The sequence below is a fragment of the Lutra lutra genome, chromosome 2 (assembly GCF_902655055.1).
Source record: "Lutra lutra chromosome 2, mLutLut1.2, whole genome shotgun sequence".
Classification (NCBI taxonomy): Eukaryota; Metazoa; Chordata; class Mammalia; order Carnivora; family Mustelidae; genus Lutra; species Lutra lutra.
The window spans coordinates 67,146,458-67,166,805 of NC_062279.1; the positions used below are offsets into that span (position 1 = coordinate 67,146,458).

At 35.3% G+C, this 20,348-nt stretch overlaps 1 protein-coding gene across 5 annotated transcripts in view; it reads right to left on the reverse strand.

Annotated features, from left to right (window-relative positions):
• LRBA (LPS responsive beige-like anchor protein) overlaps positions 1-20,348 on the reverse strand; it is a 755,230-nt gene that overhangs the window by 655,368 nt on the left and 79,514 nt on the right. For all 5 annotated transcript variants that reach the window (XM_047717621.1, XM_047717620.1, XM_047717619.1 and 2 more), the window contains exons 3-5: positions 7,560-7,791; positions 7,242-7,342; positions 1,125-1,220 (exon numbers count right to left, since the gene is read on the reverse strand). In XM_047717621.1, coding sequence (XP_047573577.1) covers positions 1,125-1,220; positions 7,242-7,342; positions 7,560-7,791 — 429 coding nt within the window. The remainder of the gene's footprint in view (positions 1-1,124; positions 1,221-7,241; positions 7,343-7,559; positions 7,792-20,348) is intronic.

The window sequence follows — 20,348 nt, forward strand, 5'->3', positions numbered from 1 at the left end:
CTCAATGCCAAGAGAATGAAGTTATTCTGGAAAGCTTCAAGTCTAAAATGCTTAGTAAGGAAAAATTATGAAGGACAAACAATACAAGCAATAAACTGTCCAAAGAAAGCTGTGTATTGTGTGTAAAATATTCAAATATTACAAATGTTCTTTTAAAACACTTTTTTCTTGGGGCACCTGGGTGGCTCAGTGGGTTAAAACCCTGCCTTGGGCTCAGGTCATAATCTCAGGATCCTGGGATCGAGCCCCACATCAGGCTCTCTGCTCAGCGGGGAGCCTGCTTCCCCCTCTCTCTCTGCCTGCCTCTCTGACTACTTGTGATCTCTAATAGATAAATAGAATCTTAAAAAAAAAAAAAAAACCACTCTTTTCTTTTTGCAGGTAATACTTGACTACTACATAGGGCCTAAGAAGTTAGTAAGATATTATGAAAAACAAAGTAAAAATAACAAAAAATAATCTCAGAAAAAGAACAGACTAAAATACCCTCAAAAAATTTTTTGCTAGTAACAAGCAGATGAATGTAATATGAGGTTTAAAAAAAAAAAAACTTCCATAAATAACATATGCACATTATACAACGTACTCCAATAACATTTCAAACTATTACAAATATTACTATCAACATCTTATTTAAACTATATTAAACTGATTAAGGCTTAAAAAATGCTGAAATTGATGTAATTTGGAAACTTCTGAATCAGGAGAACTTGCCAGAAAGTTTCAAAGATTTATTCTCGTTCTATATACCAGGTGTAAAAGAAACACCCTTTGGGGAAATACAAGGCTGAAGAAAGATTCAGTAAGATAGAAAGTGAAAGTGTCACATAAATACCTATTGGACAATGCGGAGATAAATTCTAAAGACAACATGTTCAAAAGAACTGGGTTCTTACTCCGTTATTGCCCCACGCTATAATGGGCAGCTTTCTTAACTTCTATGAGCCAGTATTTCTTCACCTCTAAGATAGGAAAAAGTAACACGAATAACTGCTATAAGGAATAAGTTAAGTTGTGCAAAGAAGTTTCTACCTAACAATGAACCTGTCAGGTTGTTTACACGGCTGTACTTTCTGGAAGGAAAGGAAAAACTCCAAGTGATTTCCTCATTAAAATTTACTTACTGCAGCACTCTTTCCTGGAAAGTTGAAAAAGGCATCAGGACCATACTTCTGAGGCATATGCTTTAACACAGATAGCAACTTCCCAGCATGTGGAGGCTATGAAAATAATCAACAGCTCATTAAACACATTATTCACTATAAAACAAAAAGTTATTTTTAATATACTCATACTTTAATATACCCAAGAAAAACCAAATGATGCTGTTAGCTAAAAGCATATAAAAAACAATTATTTTCACTATCTTAAAGAAACATAAAATGTACCTATGCCATTTTTGCAATACGATAGAACATACGAGGTGTTTGATAAATATGTGCCAATATCACCTGACACCTGAGTCTTCTCCATACTGCAGCAAAAATGTTTTAAAATTACAAACTATATCAACCCACCACCCATCCCTCTTTAAAACACACTTTTTAATTTCACAAATAATGCCTACTACATTATACTGTTAAGGACTGTTTTCAAAGAAACAATAAAATATTTTAACATTATAACCAGAGGTGGTACTATTATTATCCCATTTTATAGAGGAGGACTCTGAGACAGAAGAACATGTCCAAGGTCACACAGGTAGCAAAATGGCAAGGCGGGGATCAGAACTCAGTCTTACTTGAGAGTCCATAGTTTTAACTACTATACTTTTACCTTTCTATTATGCTCTCAGAGAGCTTCCCATTACCTTTAAAATAAAGACCAAAAGCCTTACCATAGCCCACAAGATACTCAATCTATCTCACTAGCCTCATTCTGCATTTCTATCTTCTGCTCTCTGTATTCTTCTCACAAAAGGGCCTGAGCATGAACTATTCCTTGTGCTTAAAATGCTCTCACTAGGTCCACTTCTCTTCCCTCTTAACTAAATAAATCTTACCCAACTTACAGAGCTCATCCTAAAGGTCCACTTCCTCGTAGCAGTCTTCCCTGACCTCTGAGACTGGATCCAATCCTCTGTCATATTTCATTCTATAATATTACCTTTACTATATAGCATATAAAAAAGCTGTAGCACTACATCTATATAATGCCTCTTTGACCCACAAGTCTCCTCTAATACACAAAACAACAACTAAAACAAAAAGACTTATTTACAAGGAAAAGAAATGAACAATCATATACACATTATCATTTTAATCAGTTTATAAACAAACAGGATAAAGTGTAATACATTCTTCCTCATTAAAAGTTCTAAACAAGGCCAACCTACAAGTGAAATCATTTGCTTGCTTTCATCTTACTTGGTATCTACTCTATTTATAAAATGTCTAAGAGTCCAGCAATCTTTTACCTAAATGTTAAGTGGAGAGTTTTATTAAGTGACCAAGAAATTTTCAATTTGCCACACTGCTCAGTTATAAAAGTGTAGCAACAAGTAACTACATTCATGTTGATTTTTTTAAAATAAATTCCAAAATGAAATAACTAAAAATAACTCTGCAGTCAAAAATAAAAATATTATAGCATTTCCATCTAGAGAACCATTCCACAAATGTCTGAATTCTTTTCAGTTTGGGGATTTTTTTTTTTTTTAATTTTATTTTTAGGTAATGTCTACACCCAATGTGGGTCTTGAACTCACAACCCCAAGATCAAGAGTTGCATGCTCCACCAACTAAGCAAGCTAGGTGCCCCAAGGCCTTGCTCGTTTTATTAACAGCTTATTATTTTCTCACTTTATGCCCTAAACCTATTCTCATTCAACTCCGAGTCACATAAGCAACTGTCTAAACATATTTAATCTTTTTATGTGTTCCTTCAAAAATGTTTCTGTGTGACTGTACTTATAATTTAAATGATCCTGGGTTAGATATATTAATCTGTTTCTTTCTTCCTGCTTCTTGCATCTATTCACATTAACTTTTGCATCAATTCTAACTGCTATATAATAATCTAGTTAATGCATCCAATACATTTTACCTGTCTACTTTCCTAATGATAACCCTCTGTGGTGACAATTCACTGCCACCAAAAATAATGCTTCATTGAACATCCTCATGTGTACTTCTTTATGAAACTGAGAGTCTCGGGGCACCTGGGTTGGCTCAGTGGGTTAAAGCCTCTCCTTCGGCCCATGTCATGATCCCAGGGTCCTGGGATTGAGCCCCACATTGGGCTCTCTGCTCAGCGGGGAGCCTGCTCCTCCCACCCCCATCTGCCTCTCTGCCTACTTGTGATCTTGTCTCTCTCTGTCAAATAAATAAATAAAATCTTTAAAAAAAAAAAAAAGAAAGAAAGAAAAGAAAAGAAACTGAGAATCTCATGGAACATGTACTCAGGAGCAAATTACCAAGTCACCGGATAGCAGTTTAATTTATGTGACTAAGTAGTGGTAGACTACTCGAGGTTGGCTAAATTCACGCCAACCACCAGCATACACATTCAAATAACCCTATCCCTGTTTTTTTGTAAGTGATAAATCACTAAATTCTACTCCTGAAACCAATATCACACTATATCTTAACTAGAATTTAAATAAAGATTTGAAAAAAAAAATAAATAAATAAAACTGGAACAAAAGATAGGATTTGAAATAGACAAAATCAAAATATGTATGTAACTATAAGATGTGTAATCTAACATTTATGTAACATAACCCTCAGAACTTAGATGCAATCACTTGGCCATAGTAATTGTAATTATGCCTCAATATTCTAATGTGTCTGTCCACCACAGTAAGTGACGGGGTGGGGCGGGGGGTGGGGGAACATCAATCCCATCAATTCTGTCATTTAAGCATAGCCATGTTCCTTTTTGATTTAAAAGATTCTTTTTTAAGCTAGTTTAAAAGTAGGCTATGATCTATCTTGTGATATCATTACTACCAATAATAGGAAAACAGTTCTCAAAATATAGTCAGTGAATCAAATAATTTTCTGCTTCAACTACTGATGCAAAGATTTAACTTGCTGAAACAAAGCAAAGCTTGCGAATTAGCTAAGAAATATAAATGCTGACCCCACCAAAATAAAATAAAATAACCCTATCCCACAAATATATTTGCTATTATCCAACTTTATATTCCTTAATACTAACAGACATAATGTGAAATATCAATAGTTTTAATTTGAAGATCTCTAATTATTAGTGATTTTGTATTTATTTGGTTGTGGGGTTTTTATATAAATAAACATCTATTCATATCCTCTTATCTTCTCAGAGTTTTCTATATTACCAAAAAAATGTATTAAATATACATTCACAATAAATACACTGAATACAAATCAAAATTTAAATGAAACCAGTATATAGGCCATCCTTGAAATCTGACGGTTTAACTTACAATTTTACTTCACAATGGTGTGAAAACTATATGCACTCAGTAGAAATAGTACTTTAAAGTCTAATCTTTTCCCAGGCTCATGATATGCAATATGTAGTACAATACTCTTATGACACTGGGCATCACAAGGGTAAAAAACTGATACGCTTACAACCATTCTGTACCCACACAACCATTCTGTTTTGCACTTTCAATACAGTATTCAATATATGACATGAGATATTCAACACTATATTATAAAATAAGCTTTGTGTTACATGACTTTGCCCAACTATCGGCTAATGTAAGTGTTCTGAGCACATTTAAGATAGGTTAGGCTAAGCTATGTTGTTTGGTAACATAGGTGTATTAAATGGATTTTCAACTTATAATGGGATTATCAGGATGGAATCTCACTGTAAGTTGAAGATGTGTACTTCCTCCTCTAGACATGATATAGTAACAGGACCTAGACTTATCAAAGCATATAAACAACCAGAATACAGGATAAAATGTATGAAACAAAAACTGTTTTCAGACATGGAAGAAGAGGTAGCTCAAGACTGTTGATACTTGACAAAAAGGAAACAAAATGAGCCATGAAATTATCAGACTTTCTATCAGGATACAATTTCTATCACTGCACAGGAAGAGGGAAACAAAATAGAATTTAAAGGTCTCATTGACTTGATGAGGCAGAGAGTGGAATATGGGTAGTCTAAGGGAGATAAAAGCTTTAAAGCAGAGTACTAAAGAGAAAAAAGCTATATAGACAAGAAGCTCCATAAATCTGCACTGACTCCTTGGCTTAATATCAAACTATTCAAACCTGCCATAAAACTGAACAAGGTGAGGCCAAGATAATAACAGCTGTAGGTCAAAGAACTCCCACAGCTAGGATAGAGCCAGAAACTGTTTGAGACCCTACTAGGCACTGTGTAGAGACCACAGTCTTACACTACCTCTTATCCTGTATCTGAGACTTAGGGTCATTCACAGAGGTCCCAGAAGATCAGATCTGAATAAGGAAGCTAATCTAGCCCTAGAACAACAGCCAATCTGAACCTGACCAAAAGAAAACTTTTAAACTAGCCACAAATAATATCTCTGCCTACCAAAGCAGACTAATAATCTAAAAAAGGGATATGACAAAATCCAGCACTCAACAAGGAACAATTCACTATATCTAACATCACTCAATCTAAAATCACTAGCATTAGAAGAAGGAAAATAAGACCTATAAGCAGAAGCAAAATTAGTGCGTAAAAAAATGATCTAGAAAATGACAAAGATAGATTCAGTAGATAATAACATGAAATCAACTATTATAAATATGCTCAAGAGTCCCAAGGACTTAAAAGGAAAACATGAACATAATGAGGAAAAATGAAAGATACTAAAAAGAACTAAAGAGAATTTATAGAACTAAAAAAACTGAAATCTGAAAATTTTAATGGATAGAATCAACACACTGCAGAAGAGCAGTTACCTTAAAAATACAGTAATAAAAGCAGTCTAAAATGAAGCACAAAGAGAAAAGACTAAAAAAAGAAAATGTGAAAAGATTTGAGTGACCTACTAGACACTATCAAGAGAGCTAACATACATGTAATTAGAGCTAACACACATGTCCCAAAAAAGGAGGGAAAGACAAGAAAATGATATTTGAAGAAATAATGATCAAAGTGTTTCCAAATTTGCTGAAAATTATATTATAAACACACAGATACCAGAACTGTAATAAGAATAAACACAAGGGCGGGGGGCGCCTGGGTGGCTCAGTGAGTTAAAGCCTCTGCCTTTGGCTCAGGTCATGATCCCAGGGTGCTGGGATCAAGCCCTGCATGGGGCTCAGCAGGGAGACTGCTTCCCCTCTGCCTGCCTCTCTGCCAGAATTGTGATCTCTGTCTGCCAAATAAATAAATAAAATCTTTAAAAAAAAAAAAAAAAAAAGAACAAACACAAGGTAACCGTACCAAGAAACATAATAAAATTGCTACAAATCAATGATGAATTTTTTTTTTTAAGTAAGATCCACACCCAACACAGGGCTTGAACTCAAAACCCTGAGATCAAGGTCCTACCAACTTAAAAGTGATGAAATCTTAAAAGTAGCCAGAGAACTAAAGCTTGATACAAAGAAGCTCAAGTATAACCACTTTAACACAATAGAGTGTTTATTATTACAAGGCACCAATTTAAATATATTTCATCAGAACTAGATTAAGGATCAGGTGTAGCTGAGCAGTCTGTGGACAATGATCTCTAAAGAGCACTAAAATAAGCCTAGAAATGCAACAAAAGTGGGGAAAAATATTTATTAGTATTCCTCTAAGAGGTAAGTAACCAAGTGGCAGGAAAAAACAGTTTGCTAAGGCACCTGGAGTTCAAAATAAGTTGACACTATTGCCATTCATTGAAAATGACCACTAAATTGAATTTGTGGATGGTGGAGCCAATTAACTGCACAGCTTGTGTTCACTCAGTGGGTTATTCAAGTTTAAGGACAACAGCTTAACTACTCAGGTCAACAGAGAATCTAGGTGCTGCTACCTTAACACTCTTCCTTCTCTGTCCTTACCCTTTTCCTCTAATAAATGTTAAATGTATTTTGAAGACTAATAGTTTGAAGAAAAGCCAAGTAATAGCCTGCCTAGAACACCCAGTTCTCTCAGTCTGCACCTGTGTCAGGTCATGGCAGAAGTAGCTGTTCAGACCTAAACACTACTTTAACTGATCTCTTCCCTTCAATTTGACATTTACCCCCGTATAATAATAACAGTTGCTTAAAATCCACTAATGTGTCTGAGGAGAGGGGTACTTTCAAATATCAAAGAGTATTCCATTTTCTTACCCATTGTCCTTTACGTCCTTGAAGTTTACTGAAGAATAGCTTTAGTTCTCGAACGGTCAAATTATAGCTAGCCAGCACTCCCAACATGTCAACTAAAAGATCTGGAAACAAAAGAAGACAATAAAACAATCAGTTTATATTTCTTCAACTATTAAAATATACCATGCTTATTTAAGAGTCTGAACATTAGAGTTCCACACATATTAGATGCTCAAATATTTCTGAAATAAATATTACTAAATAAGAGAAATACAGTATTTAAGAATCAAACTTTATTTCTTTACATCCAATGTACTACAGAAAAAAAAAAAATCATACCTGCTATCATATTGTCAACTTTTTCAATCTTCCCAAGCACTTTCTCAACAAGGCCTACTTCAGTGCAGACTTGAAGATTTCGTATGCTTTTCTTCAGAATCGCTGTAAACATGCTCCAGACCTCTGCTTGGCAAGTAATATCACATTTTTCTAGTAGGTCCACCATGCAGATGATACTCTCACCTTCTTGGATAATGAAATTCATTTCCAAATCAAACTGCCCTCCTACCAGCTTCCAAAAAGAGAGGAAAATTAAAAATATTAGTGCTTTTTTGATATAATTAGAGCACACTCCTAAGCTTTAGGTTGGCAGTAACTACCCATACACATTCTTCTCTACCCTCTACAACAAAAGGGTTGATAAATACACACACACACACACACACACAGTTCTAAAAAATAAAGATTCTAAAGAAACCTTCAAGTTAAGACAGCACAAAGTCAAGCAAGACTTACAATATAAAAATGGAAACATTCTTCAACAGAAACAAATACAGAATGTCTTCGGTAAATCACTATGTAATGACCTGATATCAACAAAGATCTAACTTTTAGCTCTATAACTGCTTATAATTCAGTATTTATGAATCATGAACTCTGTAAACTATCCACAACAACCTACAGTGCTTTGCTGCTTATACAAAATACCAGCTCACAACAGAAATGAAAAGCTAAAAATGCTCAGAGTGGACACAGAACTTAGCATTTATAATTGTCTACTTTATAAATTTCTACTTTATTTTACCTACTGATTTTAATCCCTTTCCTTCCCTGTCAATAACTAGGATAACTTAAATATAATCATACACCCAAAGTAGTAATCAAGAAAATTTATTTCATTGATACTATCAAAAAATCCATCCAGAGAAAGATACACTGACCTATCCCCACAACGCCATCTCACCCACAGCATCCTCCCACAGAGGAGAGTTTCTTAAATTTAAACAAATTCCAAGTTTTTAAAGGAATTAAAATACTTTTATAATTACCTCTGCAGAGCTATCCTTATTAACTAGTATTTTAAAAGATATCTGTCAGAAATACTACATACAAGATTCACCTACACTCCTGTCCTTCTGAGTATGTCTTGGTTTTTCATTACGCATTCCTAAACCCAAAAAGTGGCCAAGAATTAGGAAAGTGAACTTCACAAAATAAAATCCAACAGCTCATAAAAGAATAACAGACACAACCTAATAGAGTTTACTCCAGAAAAGCAGGGAAAGTTCAGAATTAGACAAACAATTAAAACTCCTTGAAGCCAAGGATTGATGTCTCCCAGCTCCTGCCAAAGAAACACACTGTCAAGAGAAAGAAAAAATGGAAAAATGAACAACATGAAGCAGCATGTGCATATAGGAGATAGGAATTCCTAGCTAATGCAGTGGTAAAAGCATTCGATTCTTCTGGGAAAGCTCTGGCAGAGATTTTAGTGTCCATTACTGTGTATCATCAGGAACATCTAGCAAAAGCAAAGGAGCACTGGGTTTCTGCTAAAAGGGCCCCTCGGTGTCACTGGGCCAATTCCCCTAGCTACATGGTGGTGGCTATAAAGTATACATGCCTGGCTCCCTAATCCACCCAAAAATTCTGTTAACTACCTAAGAACTCTTTTTTAATTTGTTTTTGTAAAGATCATCTGCTTGTCCGGTCTTTAACTTTTTATCCTGAAATAATTTCAAATATTCAAAAAGCTACAAAATAGTATAGAATTCCTATATACTCTTTACCCAGCTTCCCCAAATGTGAGTATATTATATAATCCTAATAAAATCATTAAAACGATAAACATTGATAAAAAGACTAGTGACAAATTTACAGATCTTACTCAATCACACTAAAGTCCTTTTGCTGATCCATGATGAGCACCCCTTTAGTCTTCTCCATACTAAGACCGTTACACAGGCATTCTTTGACTTTCAAGATTTTGATGTTTTTAAAGCATATTTGCCAGATATTTTATAGACTCTTCCAATGTGGACATTTTTTCAGGTTTAAATTCAGGTTACGCATTTTTAGTGAAAGTATCCCAGAAGTGATGGATGTCCTTAGCATACCATTTCAATGGTACCTAATGTAAATACACCTCACTATTGGTAAAGTTAGCTTTGATCACTTGTTTAAAGTGGTGTTTGTCAAATTTTTTTCATTTTAAGGTTACCATAGGGGTACCTGGGTGGCTCAATAGGGTAACCATCTGCCTTCAGCTCAGGTCATGATCTTAGGGTCCTGAGATCAAGTCCTGCATTGGGCTCCCTCCTAAGCAGGAAAGTCATCTTCTTCCTCTTCCTCTCCCTGCTCATGCTTGCTCTCTCTCTCTCTCTCTCTCTCTCTCTCTAAAATAAGATCTTTAAATAAATAAATGTTACTATATTTCATGTTTAAATTATTACAGATCTTGTGGAAAACACCTTGAGACCAGGCAAGTATCTTGTTTCTTGCCATACTTTGTACAACAAAATCCAACAGCTCGTAATAGAGTAAACCACAACCGAATAGTTTATTCCAGTTTTATGCATCCACTGATGGAGCTTACCTCCCACTGCTATTACTGTGGCATTGCTAAATAGTTTTATATTTCCATCATACTTTATTACTAATTGTAAAAGACTTCCTTTAATAATAAAATATATCAACCACACCTGAAAAGCCAGCATCATGCTCGCACAGGAAAATTGAAATGAGTCTCATGAAAGTCAGACACAAGATTAGGATGTGACTATCATCACCATCATTTGGTATTATTCTGGAGGCACAGAAGATACATTGTCAAAAAGGCGGCAATGTATAAATATCAGAATGGAGGAATTTAAATTACAATTACTCTGAGATGATGTGATTTGTGTCTGGGAAACCAAGTACTTCAACTGAAAAATTACTATAAATGAGAAAAGTATTTGGTACTGGAACTACTGACACAGTTACCAATATGAGTCAATCTCCTCTTGCAAAAGTAGATCAATAGACAGATATAAATAAATAAGCAAACAAACCAACCAACCAATCTCAAAGGAATTATATTAAATAGAAAAAGCCACACACAAATAGCTACTACCTTAACAACTAGAACTTTATCCTACAGATACATTTAGGTAATGATGTTAGATACAAGAACTTCATGGTGACACATTTTGAACAGAAAATAAAAGCAACAATCCCCCCCCCAAAAAATTATCAGATAACAGTTAATAAAGTTGTATATGACTATATAATGGAATATGATACAGCCAATTAAAAGTCATCTGACATGAAAAAAAATCTCTAAAATACATTACTTAGGTGAGAAAATCAAGATGGAAGAAAAGGTGAACCGTAAGCTACAATATGAATGTCAATGTATATACACAGGCATATACACAAGAATGATACACAAGAAACTAAAGAGTGATTGCCTCTGAAAAGGCAACAGAGCATTTGGGGAGAAAGAGCAAAGGGAGAGTTTTTAGTATATACATGTTTGGACATATCCCACACAGGTCTAAACAGGTCAAAAGTCCAGTTACAACTAATTTAGGAAAACTTACCTTCACCCTGATATTACTTACATCAATCTTCCATTTTAATCTGTGTTTATTTCTGCCAGTAACCACCCTTACAAGAAGCTACAGAATTAATTTTTGAAAGTAATTTCCAAAAAAACCCAAATATTTCACCAGCTTTTAAACTGAGTTTACTGTGTGAGAGCTGTATCCAGACAGGTGTTTTAAATATTTCTCCATTGCTTTAAATATTACAAAATATACCTTTCAAGGAGAAAATTGATGGCAGAAATTGATACATACAAATGTGTGGCATATTTGATATACTATATACATGCATATCTATTATACCTAAAAAGCATGCACAGGGTCCACAGTGTGTCATGTTAACCCTTTCTAATAGTTATTTGAAGCTGATCAACCTTCAAAACACAAATTTGTTTTCAATGACAAGGATCATAATCCAAGTCTAGGCATTGGCTAGTTATTATCTGAGCTGTAGTAATGGCTCTGCACCACAAAATGTAATCTTCCCAAATGTCACAGTAAGTTATGAATATCTGAGCAGCCTAATGCGCTTTACTAGCCGTGAAATGTGAAAATGTAATCTTATTACCTTTTTTATGGTTGTATTTTTTTGAATAATGTAGCCTAGAAACTGATGTATAGTCTTTTTCTGCATTTTAGCATGATTTGGTCTCCTATGCTATATAGAACATTTTTCACAACTCTCCATTTCAACATATTTTAGTCTTGGCCTGAACTCCATAAACAATTTTTATAGCAACCTTCAGGGTGGCATAACATGCTTTCTATAGGTTATAGTTTAATGTACAAGATTATAGAAATTTTAAAGCATATTATTCAAAGAATTCAAATAAACCTTCACAAGTTATGAATTAGGATTTTAATTGGGCATGATGACTACTTTCATCAGTGGATATGTTACTAAAATACTTCAAACTAAAATTAAATATCACTAAACCTAAGTCACTTGTATTTTCAGAAAGCCAAGAAACACATATGGACCAAAAATAATTAACTTCAATAGATTTATACAACTGGGAAGACTGTAATACAGAGAAAATTCTAATACTTCAAAGTAAAGCTATATTTGCCCTGGAATCTTGCTAAATTCTTCCTCAGAGATATGGCCACAGTAAGGTAGAGCAGAAAAACTGGACAGAGCACAATCACATCTTATGTCCCTAACTAGATATTTTCTACTTCTTGTGACAAATCACCTTTTATCTTTGGACCTGTCTACTTGTTCATAAAACAAGCCAAATAAAAAGTAAGCTTCTTTTATATATGTGCATCCTTCAAAGATGTATTTACTTTTTTTTTTTTTTACTTTTTATAAAAGTGCTAATGTCAAGGTATTCAATTTATCCCTAAGAATCAATTCCTAAGTGAATGTGACCATATACATGTTTATAGTCACGAGAAACTTATTAATAAGGAGAGGTTGAGGGAAAATTACAATGATGTGGTCTCCCAACTTACATTTTCTTCTTCTTACGTAATAAGTGTTTCTAGTTTGGTGCATGAGGCCCAGGCAAAAAAAAAATTTCACTTTCCTTGAAGTTACCAGCCATGTCACCAAGTGCTGACCACAGAGGACAGGCAGTAATATGTGCAACTGCTGGCCTATTACTCTTTTTTTTTTTTTTAAGATTTTTATTTATTTATTTGACAGAGAGATCACAAGTAGACGGAGAGGCAGGCAGAGAGAGAGAGAGAGGGAAGCAGGCTCCCTGCTGAGCAGAGAGCCCGACGCGGGACTCGATCCCAGGACCCTGAGATCACGACCTGAGCCGAAGGCAGCGGCTTAACCCACTGAGCCACCCAGGCGCACCTGGCCTATTACTCTTAAAGAACACAACTCATCTTTGCAACTTTCCTCTTCCACTTACATAAGCAACTGGAAAATGGCAAGAACTAGAGTAGCTATTCTCAAGTAGAGAATCTATGCCATAAGTCTCCTGGTGAATATAACAGAGCAGAAAGACCTATGGATATAGACAACCCATTTCATAAAGAATTTGTCCACATAAAGATCTGTACATGAACATTTACAGAAGCTTTATTCATAATCATCAAAAACTATAGACATTCAAATGTCTACCAACTAATAAATGGATAAACAAGTTGTGGTACAACCATACAACAGAATACTAATCACTAATAATAAGGAAAAAGTTACTGATACCATTAACGATGTGAATTAATATCAAAAACATTATGCCAAGTCAAAGAAGTTAGACACAAAAGCCACATATTGTGTGATTCCATTTATATGATATTCTGGAAAAGGCAAACGTATAGGGAGAGGAACTGGATCAGTGGTTCCCAGAGGCTGGGGAAAGCACAGAATTAACAACAAAAAAAACATATGAAGTGTTTTGGGAGGTAATGAAATTTTCGGTATCTTGGCTATGATACTGAATCCACAAATATATCCGTCTGCTGAATTTTAATTTCATAAAACTATACATCTAAGGGTAAATTTAACTGAATGTCTTGATAAACCTAAGGTTTAAAGTAAATTTAAAAAAAAAAAAAAAAGCTCAAGCCATTTGCCAGTTATATCAAAGGCAAGAGAAAAAGTAAGATCCTCCAACTAAAGGCAACAATGTAGAATTAAGATGGCGAAGTCATGGAATACAAGAAAATTGAAGAAAAACTTCGCTATCTATAAATCAGTCAAAAAGCATGTTCTACTGATAACAAATTATCCTTAATAATTTTCAAAATCCCCACATGTACTAGAAAGTAGCAAATAACATCTCCTCTCTCACTGTTCATTGTACCTTTCATAAGAATTTAAAAATTTCACTAAACTATATGACATGTCTACAAAACCAGTATCAAGCAAAAGATTTCCATGAAGTCTGAGAAATACTGGATTAACAAGGCTAAAGATATTCATAGGATAGAACTCCTAGAGATATACTACTATATATGTTCCAAAAAGATATATAACCAATGCATGGATTTCCCAAAATTTACTTGACAATGTAATCTTTTTTCTTTTTTTTTTCTCTGCTAAGAGATTTTCAAGGAATAACATTCGTCAAAAGCTTTTTTGAGAAACACTGGATAATGTAATATAATTGTGTTCTTAAAGATTATATGAATATCACAGAATTATCTATGTTTTACAGAAACATTTAATAGGCCTTTCAAATTGTCAGGTGAATGATTTAAAGTAACCTATTTGTTTTTTATAAGTTCTTTTCTGTGATTCACAGAATATAATAATCAAAGAAAAAAATCTCAAATTAAGATTACTTTAGGGGACAGAAAATATGAACAATCAAACTGTCCTGTCACTTCCTCTATAATCCAGTCCACAAGTCCAGCAAGACAGATGTCCTCCCACACAATTAGGGTTGTTCAAAGTGCCAAGAGAGTTCAGCTGAACTAAGAGGTAAACTTCAAATCTAGGTCATTAAGAACTTAATGGCTTCCCTTCTATCACTCATTCTAAGAAAAACTCAGTCACCATGTCATGAAGATATTCAAGTAGCTATATAAAAGGCCCACTTGGAAAGTAACTGAGGTCTCCAGCCAAAAGCTTACACCAACATGCCAATCATGTAAGTAGTTTAAAAGCAGGTCTTCCAGCTCCCGTTGAGCCTTTAGATGACTGCAACCTCAGCCAACATCTGAAATGCAACCTCATGACAGACGCTAAGTCAGAACTGTCCAGCCAATTTGCTCCCAAATTCCTGACCCACAGAAACTGTGAGCAGATATTTATTACTGTTTAAGCTGCAAAGTTTTGGGATAATTTGTTACACAACCAACAGATAACTAATATGATTACAAATCAATCAGTTAATAGTAGTTGGGAAAAACTTTTTTACTCTATATTTCTGTACTTCAATTTTTTAAATTCTAACACAAAATAAAATAATTTAAAAATACAAACAGTACAATATACATACATTGATTACTATAAAGCTATGTACTGTAAGGGCCTATTTAGTCAGAGCGGCCCCACCTCCGTTGTACAGCCATTTTGTTGTTTATGCAGTAAAACTTAAATTGACCCTGCCCCCCCTCCAGGGGAACTTACTTAAAAGCAAGTCCAGGAAACCAGTCCCAGGTAACAGCCCAAATACAAGGGTGGGTTAGGTCAAGTGGAGATAACGGCCCAAATACAAGGATGGGTCAGGTCAGGTGGAGACATTCAATCAGTGGAGGCACATACTGTCTCCCAGCTACCAAGGTGATAGGCTGGTTCAAATGTCTACTAGGGTAAATTGTAATGCAATTGGTCACCTAGCATGACTGTGCAGCTTTCTCTGTGTGTTACAACTTCATTGGCCACCTGTGTGTGGCCAGGCCCAACCATGTGGCCTTTGCTCTATAAAAGCTAGTCTGTGAAACAGAGAAGGGTTGTCCTCTCTGTAAGGGGCAGCCCCGACTGTTCTGTTTGACGGTCCGGTCTGATTCTTGATGCTTGGCGCAAAATAAAGCTTTGCTTGATCTTCGCTTTGTATCAGTCTCACTCCTTTGACCACGGACCAATCATTACTAGGGGACCCAACATTGGGCACCCAACAGTACAATATAAGCACTTTATATGAATTATCATCTTTAATTATCTCTCATAAAAAAACCCACACTGATCTTCACTTAATAGATGAGGAACCTGAAACGTAACTTGCCTAAACTCACAAGGTACTAATGCAGCTGAACCAGGCTTCTGACACTGCATAACAACTGTATATAATAGATTGTGACAAATAATTTAGACTGGCTAACCAGCATCTCTTCCCCAAAGTCTTTTAACTGATGAGTGAATACATACTTATTTCAAGAATGAGACCAGCATGCCTGGCTGGCTCAGTTGGTAGAGTATGCAACTGTTGATCTCAGGGTGGTGAGTTCAAGGCCCAAGTTGGGTATAGTGCTTACTTTTAAAAACAAAACACACACACACACACACACACACACACAACGAAAAACCTTATTTTAAAAAGAGTGGAATGCAACAGTAATTAGTTATTTGAAAGCTATTAAGTTTATGTATAAAAACATAAAACATTACAGAACTCAAATACTTAAGCCCCTTCCTCTCTTGTTTTCTGCCACTAGAGATTAGAAAGATAAATGCTCTCTTTTCCAGCATCCTTAGCATCTGAATAGCCATGAGCTATTCTGGGCAAAGAGATATGAGAAGTGCTGAACGGAGGGAACACCAGCTTGCTTGATGAAAGGAAAACAGATGTAGCTGTCCTAACCTCTTGCTCTTTTACCTTCTTCCCTCCCTAGAACAAAGATGTGATGTCCAAAGGCATAATAGCCATCCTGATATCATGAGGCTTTTACAAGCACAAGCAGAGACAAAAAGCCAGTATGTTAAGAATGGTAGAAGGAAAGGTAGAAAGTATTTAGATCCTAAAGCCTTATTAAGCAGAACCACTAATACCAGCAACTGCCTACCAAATCCCTCGTTATGTGAAGAAAAATAAAGCCTCTATTTGATGCAGCTGCTATTAAATGTGTATTCTCCTGCTTACAGAACACAAACCTAATATATAGATATTCAAGAAATGGTGCATAAATGAAAGAATGGGTTATCAGAAAAGCTATCTTGGACAACTTCTTGTTTTAAATATGACTCAGAACTGCATTTAACTTAGGTGACTAAAATTCATTTTGCATGTTAGAAAAACTCTTTTTATCACAGTTATAACCAAATACAATTAAACTGAATACGTGCAACAGAAGTAAAATGATGTTTGGCAATTCTGTTACATGAAATATATCTCTAGATAAACAACAATTGCTGTTGTATTACATTTGTCTAAATAATAAAATATTTCAAGAAGGCTAATTTTAATGAGATAAATGATACAATAATACCAAATTTTCACAAAGGTATCGGTGGATACTTTGGAATCAAAAGAGTAAAGACTTCAGGTATTAAATTTATTTAAATGAAACAATGCAAGCTCTGATAAGAGGCGGGTTTTAAAGTCTAATAAAAAACTGAATATACCTTGGGGACTATAATTGTGCTAGTAATTATAATATATATCATTTAAGGAGAATAATAATGCTTAGCAGAATATGCCAAACCTCGGGGTGCCTGGGTGGCTCAGTGGGTTAAAGCCTCTGCCTTCAGCTCAGGTCATGATCTCAGGGTCCTGGGATCAAGCCCCACATCAGGCTCTCTGCTCAGTGGGGAACCTGCTTCCCCACCCCCCACCCTGCCTCTCTGCCTACTTGTCATCTCTGTCTGTCAAATAAATAAAATCTTTTCAAAAAAAAAGAATATGCTAAATCTCTATTAACCAAAATGTTTGAAGAATACAGAAGCTCTATTTACTGAGTTTTATTATTATTTGAGAGTTAATCGGAAAAAAAATTCCTATCTCAAATATTATATGTTAAATGTTTAAGTATATAGGAACAGATGCCCATCTAGGACCTAACTTATATAAAGTTTAAGATCATTTAACCTAGGGGCGCCTGGGTGGCTCAGTGGGTTAAAGCCTCTGCCTTCGGCTCAGGTCATGGTCCCAGGGTCCTGGGATCGAGCCCCATATTGGGCTCTCTGCTCGGCGGGGAGCCTGCTTCCTCCTCTCTCTCTTGTCTGCCACTCTGCCTACTTGTGATCTCTGTCAAAAAAATAAAATCTTAAAAAAAAAAAAGAAAAAAAAAAAAGAAAAAAAAAAAAAAGATCATTTAACCTAAGTGAATTTTACTCTCAAATATGGAAGAAATGAGAATAACTACTAATGAAAATATTTAGACAAAACTGAAAAGACAGTATCAATGAAAAAAGCAGCTGATACGGCAAGAGGACAATTTTTGAGATGAGAAAAATGAAATTGAGAAAAAAATATAGCCAGACTTTGAAATCATACTCTACATCTCTGCATTAGGAAGAAGGCAAAGAAAAAATTCAAACAAGAATGGCTAACAGTATGAACTTTGGCATGAAGTTATTCTCTATAACCCTGGACACTGGACAGTTCTTTTTTCATCTCAAATATCCAATCACTCTAAGAACTGGGAGGCATACAGATCTCAGTAAAGGCAGGATCCAATAATTCAACCACTTATAAAAATATCATCTACAAAATTACATGTAGAAAAGCTCAGAATGATATAAAATTATATACTGAAGCACTGTTTATAAAAATATAACACTGGAAATAGCCTAAATATCCACCAATACAGAAACAGATACATAAGCAATGGTACAACCATGTAAGAGGGAATACCATGCGCATTTATTTTTTTTTAATATTTTAGTTTTTTTTTTTTTTAAGATTTTATTTATTTGTCAGAGAGAGAGGGAGAGAGCGAGTGCAGGCAGACAGAATGGCAGGCAGAGGCAGAGGGAGAAGCAGGCTCCCCGCTGAGCAAGGAGCCCAATGCGGGACTCGATTCCAGGACGCTGGGATCATGACCTGAGCCGAAGGCAGCTGCTTAACCAACTGAGCCACCCAGGCGTCCCGTCCCGTGCGCATTTAAAAAGAATATAAATCTATATGTGTTGGCATGTGAAGATATTCAAGACCTACTACTAAATTTACAAAACAGTAGGTACAGAATGACAACATTTCTTTAATAATGCAATAATATTTTAAATTAAAGAATATGAAAATTCAGCTTCAGTGTCAGTATCAGGCCCAATTACACCTCACTAAAGGCATTCCTAAAATTTAGGGGATAAATTATTGTATGATCAAGTATATTATCATCGTAAATAACCAGCATAACAATATCAGTAATATGAAAAGGATGAGTCATTTGGATTTAACACATTCACTCTAAAATACAGGCATTTTTGGGATAATAATCTCTTTATATGTGATATATATTAAAGTCTATCAGATAACTGAGGAATAAATGTGTACTTCTTCTTGTAAGAAAACTAATTAGTTTTATGAAAGCTATTGATTATACAACACAAAGATAATTGAGAACATGGGCGCCTAGGTGGCTCAGTCAAGCAACCGTCTTCAGCTCCGGTCGTGATCCTGGGGTCCCAGGATCAAGTCCTGCATTGGGCTCCCTGCTTAGTGCGGAGTCTGCTTCTGCCTCAGACCCTCCCCTCTCAGGCTCTCTCTCACATTCTCTCCCTCTCTCTAACAAATAAATAAAAAAATTTTTTTAATAAAATAAAAATAAAAAATAACGGAGAACACAAATAGCTAAATAATAAGAAAGCAGACTGTCATTAATGTGAGTTTAAAAGCTGCAGGAAAAAAAACTGCAGGAAGAACATTATATTCTTTTTTTTAAAGCAAAAAAAAAAAAGTGTTTACAAATAGAGTAAAAGCCTGTGATAACTGAATTCAAATAACTGGTTACTGTCCTTTGCCCCACCCACACTTTGCCATCAAAAATCAACTGATAGCCCCATGTCGGGCTCCCTGCTTGATAGGGAGCCTGCTTCTCCCTCTCTTCCCTGGTTGTGCTCTCTGTCTCTATCTCTGTCTCTCTCAAATAAATAATAAATTCTTTAAAAAAAAAAAAATCAACTGATAGGATAAACTTCAATGGATGGAGTACAGAATTATGAGAAAATGCCTCCTAATCATTTCACACTTTCTCAGTTCAGCTGTATACAATAGTAAATTTCACTGTTATTTTACTTTTGTGCTTTTTAAAACATACAGACAAAAATTACTGAATTTAATCTCAAAATAGCACCATCCTAAATTTTATTTATTTATAAAGATTTTATTTATTTGTCAGAGAGAGAGTACACACAAGCAGGCAGAGAGGCAGGCAGAGAGAGAGGAGGAAGCAGGCTCCCTGCTGAGCAAGGAGCCCGATGCAGGACTCGATCCCAGGACCCCAGGATCATGACCTGAGCCGAAGGCAGTAGCTTAACCCACTGAGCCACCCAAGTGCCCCCCGTCCTAAATTTTAAACAACTGAATTTTTAGACTCCATCTGTCCTATTATGGCAGAGTTTTAGTGTAAATAAATAATAACAAAATACAAAATAATGAGATTACATTATAATTTAATTCATGTACAAATCTTTAAGATCATTCCTAACACTGAAAAAAAACACAGTAAGTCTTTCCCTTAGTCAGTAAATGGAAGAGAAGAAAGTAATTTTACTATGTTGATGGCAACATAACCATCAGCCTTTGCTTTACAACAACCTTTATACTGAGAGTTAGCCAAAATAATATCTTACTCCTCAGTCAACCTCAGCTGAAAGGCTATTTAGGCTTACAAATGTGCATTCAGGCACCTAGGGGCTCAGATCGTTAAGTGTCTGCTTTTGGCTCAGGTCATGATCCCAGGGACCTGGGATCAAACC